The 3,988-nt window shown below is 40.8% G+C and overlaps 1 protein-coding gene across 1 annotated transcript; it reads right to left on the reverse strand.

Moving 5' to 3' along the window:
• Window positions 1–677: 677 nt before the first annotated feature.
• On the reverse strand, window positions 678–2,237 carry LOC112717225 (uncharacterized). Its single transcript, XM_025769319.1, has 2 exons — window positions 1,127–2,237; window positions 678–1,018 (listed from the first exon to the last, which is right to left on the reverse strand). The coding sequence occupies exons 1-2, from the start codon at window positions 2,235–2,237 to the stop codon at window positions 678–680; spliced, it is 1,452 nt and encodes a 483-aa protein (XP_025625104.1).
• Between the last annotated feature and the right edge of the window lie 1,751 nt (window positions 2,238–3,988).

Consider the following 3,988-nt stretch of genomic DNA (forward strand, 5'->3'; position numbering starts at 1 on the left):
TCCAGAGAATTAGCAAAGCAGATAGAATAAATACCAGTGAAGAGATTCTTGCGTTGTCTAGAAATATTCATAGAACAGATAGTACGAGATTTGTCAAAATTTACCTTCATACCAGATGCTCTGCATAAGGTGGCCATAGTGTCCAAAACATGAAGCACTTGAAATTTTTTCGCTTTGCGAAAAAGGATAAGGTCGTCTGCAAAAAGGAGATGGGAGATTACAGGACCTCCCCTAGACATAGTCACTGGTTTCCATCTACCAACCTCCACTTGCCTAGCAATGAGGCAACTCAACCTCTCCATACAAATAACAAATAAATAAGGAGACATAGTGTCTCCTTGCCTCAAACCCCTCTTTGGCTAAAAACCATCCAACCGGTTACCATTTCACATTAGAGAAAGGGAAGTAAGAGAAACAATAGTGCATGAAAAGCCAAACATTAGGAGAGATTGCTCCAAAAACTCCCAACTCACCATGTCATAAGCCTTTTCTAGGTCAATTTTAAAAGCAAGAACACCTTTCTTTGATTTGGTTTTCTTCATAAAATAAAGAACCTCCTAGGCTACAATGATATTGTCTGGGGCACCCCTTCCAGGAATAAACCCTCCCTACAGAGGGCCAATGATATCTTGTAGAAAAGGTCATAACATCTCCACAACTACCTTAGTTATAATCTTTTAGATGACATTACAGAGGTTGATAGGACGAAACTCTTTCATGCGAGACGGGTTATCAACTTTAGGAATCAGCACCACCAAAGTGTCAAACAGAGCACTATCCAGATCAAACCCAGCGAAAGCCTTCTTAACAAGTTCCCATACCTCTGTACCAACCACTTCCCAATATTTCTTGAAGAAAAAAGCCTGAAAACCATCAGTACCTGGGGCCTTAAAATAGTTTATGCCCATAATCATCTTCCTAACCTCTTCTTTAGAAACATCTCTTGTGAGACTTTCAATAGCCTCACGAGATAAAGAAGGTAATTCCGGATCCCCCATCACATCAAGGTCTACCTGTTCTACATTGCAAAAAAGATCTCTATAAAATTTAATTGCACAGTTTTTGAGTTCTTGCGGATTAGTACTTCATCTTCCATCCTCCAAAAACAACCCCTGGACCTTGTTACGCTTCCTCTGCATAATGGTTTGCATATGAAAGAACTTAGTATTCCTATCTCCAAATCTGACCCAGTACTCTCGGGATTTTTGATACCAAAACAACTCCTCTTGCATAAGCAGATTACTATATTCAGCCTGTAACTCCCTTTCTTCCTGTATAAGGGATAAAGCATCAACTCTCTCCATTTTCTGTTGGATACTGGTCACACGCCTTTCTAATTCCCTCTTTCTTTTAAAAATATTCCCAAAGACATCTCGGTTAAAGGCCAAAGCATCATCTCTGACCTGAGAAAGGCAACAAATAGGATTGGATCTACCCTTGTCCCAAGCACCCCTGACCACCGACGAAAAACTTGGGTGATAAGACCAAGCTACTTGAAAACGAAAAGGTTTTACCCCAACTCTTCTATCATTACCTTGACATCGCACCATAATGGGACAGTGGTCAGAATGCATCCTTGCCAAATTCTCGACATAGGTTTCCGGAAAATGAAAACACCAAGCATCAGTAGCCACAGCCCTGTCCAGCCTCTTCGAGATGAACCGATTACCCTGCATATGTCTGAACCAAGTGTACAAAGATCCATGAGCTCCCAAATCAACCAAAACACATTCATATAGGAGAGCTCGAAACCGCTTTGCCCTGCGAGAGACAAAGTTTCCACCTTTAACCTCAGATGAAAGAAGGATCTCATTAAAATCCCCAATAGCTAATAAAGGACCTGAATAATTTCTGGAAAAATCTGTCAAAACCCTCCAAGCTTCTTCCCTTATACTAGGAACGGGACTTGCATAAATCACTGCACAGATCCAAGAGAAACCGCCATTCGAAAACTCAATACACACCACTTGCGAACTCGCTGCCACAACATTGCATGATACTCTGGGCCATGCAGAGAGCGCCCAAATACCTCCACTATGCCCCTGAGCTTCTTCAATATGAATAGGAATATAACCTAATCTATTCCAAAAGACAGCCACCTTTTGGAAAGCACAATGAGTCTCTAAAATGATAAAAATGTATGGATAAAAATTATTTACCAATTGTTTCAGATGCACCCGAGCCAGCTTATTTCTAGCTCCTCTCACATTCCAAGCTATAATATTTGCACAATCCATATTAATATTACTTGGAGTGAGACCCACACCTCAGATTATTTGAGGGTAGTGAGTGGGGTCTCCACTGTAACCACACTGTGCTCATTCTCAACCGGAAAATTCTGAAGAGAATTAGGCCTTAATCTCTTTAAATTGCTTCTGAATGGCATTTTAGAAGTTCCCGCGCCTTGCGAATAAGCCCCTGCCCATTCTGAACCAGGTCCTTGCTTGCCACCCGTCACACCTTGAGCAGAGGTAGAACCTGACGACACTAATTTAAAGTTCCTCACTTGTTTTAGCACTTGAATGCCCTTACTTATGTGTAAAGATGATTCAACCCCATTGATGCCTTTCATAGCAGGTTCTCCTTTAGCAACATAATTAGAATATTTATCCACATAAGCTTTCTTGGACTTATCCTAGTCATGCCTACCCAAAAAGACCTTCTTGCCCTTTGTCTTTCTTTCCACCTTGGTCCATGTTGTCCCCTGCATGTGCCCTTTCCATGACTTGCACTTCGTTATCCTTATTCTTCTCTATCCCAATTGTAGCACTACCAAAAACAAAAGGCTTCTCAATATTAGAAGAAAATGGCACCTGATCCATCTTCTCATGATCTTGTTCCTTGTCTTATTCCTTGTCCTCATTCACCCCTGTTTCATTAATGTTCGCCGAAATTGAACTAATTAATTTACAGTCCACACCAACATGCCCATAACAACCACACGTATTGTAGACCAACTCAAGACTTTCATATTCAACATCCAAAACCCTCTCATCCACCTCAACACTACCAGTAATGGAAACGCCTAAATCAATCTCCACACAAGCCCTCGCATACTTCCCTCTTGCGGCCATCTTAGTTGCTACATTGATTTTCACTGGCTTTTCCACTGCAGTGGCAATCCTCAACATAGCCTTCTCATGGTAGTAATGAATCCCTAAGCCGTAAAAGCGTACCCATACCATGGTGGATCCAAAAACCTCCTCCTCTTAATAGAAGTCAGGTGACCATGGCTTTACAGCAAGATAGAACCCAGATATCATCCAAGGACCACCAAGTAATACCCTCTCCCGATCTTCAAAAGCGTCAAACTCCACCAGAAAATAACCATTTCCTACGTCCAGAACTTGAAACCCACCCTTCAATCTCCACATCATACCCAGCTTATGCACCATCGCCCTGTAACTCATATGTTTGCCCAAGATTTTGACGACGATCACTTCCTTATATGGTACAGATAACGCCGCCAGCCCTTCTTCTGAGAAGATGACCCGAGGAGGATGCGAATCCCTGTAGTTTTCTTTGACCACCTTGGCTAACCTCTCTCCATCTAAATTCTCATTCCAAAGCATAGGAGACGGAGACTTCTGTCGAGTCACCATGTCGCGGAAGGAAATCTTTTGAAAGCCATGTTCTTTCTTAGAAATCTTAGTACCCTCCTCCTTCTCACCAGAGACAACCCCCGACGCTCTCCTTTTTAGTTCTACCGCCGGCATTACCGGTTACCTCACTATGTGTCACCTTCTTCGTAAACCTCCCATTCACTCTGTCACTTATACCTAAACCCTAACAGAAAGAGTATATTTTTTGAAGCTAATTTACTAACAAATTAATGTTCACCAACATTGTAAAATAAAAAAAAATTATAAAAAAAGAAGTCAGAGTTATTGTTTGAAAAAAACATAAAGTAAAAAAACAGTACTAAATTTTTTAATTTTGATATTAAAATTTTTAATTATAATACAAAAAAATTTTTACTAAAAATTTT

Source organism: Arachis hypogaea, chromosome 10 (assembly GCF_003086295.3).
Source record: "Arachis hypogaea cultivar Tifrunner chromosome 10, arahy.Tifrunner.gnm2.J5K5, whole genome shotgun sequence".
NCBI lineage: Eukaryota > Viridiplantae > Streptophyta > Magnoliopsida > Fabales > Fabaceae > Arachis > Arachis hypogaea.

Bases quoted from the DNA above. Each gene is read 5' to 3' on its own strand.
- LOC112717225 (XM_025769319.1), bottom strand. From the start codon at position 2,237: ATGGATTGTGCAAATATTATAGCTTGGAATGTGAGAGGAGCTAGAAAT. The intron at 1,019-1,126 runs GTAACAAGGTCC...TTTGCAATGTAG, and splicing joins AACCATTATGCAGAGGAAGC to AACAGGTAGACCTTGATGTG.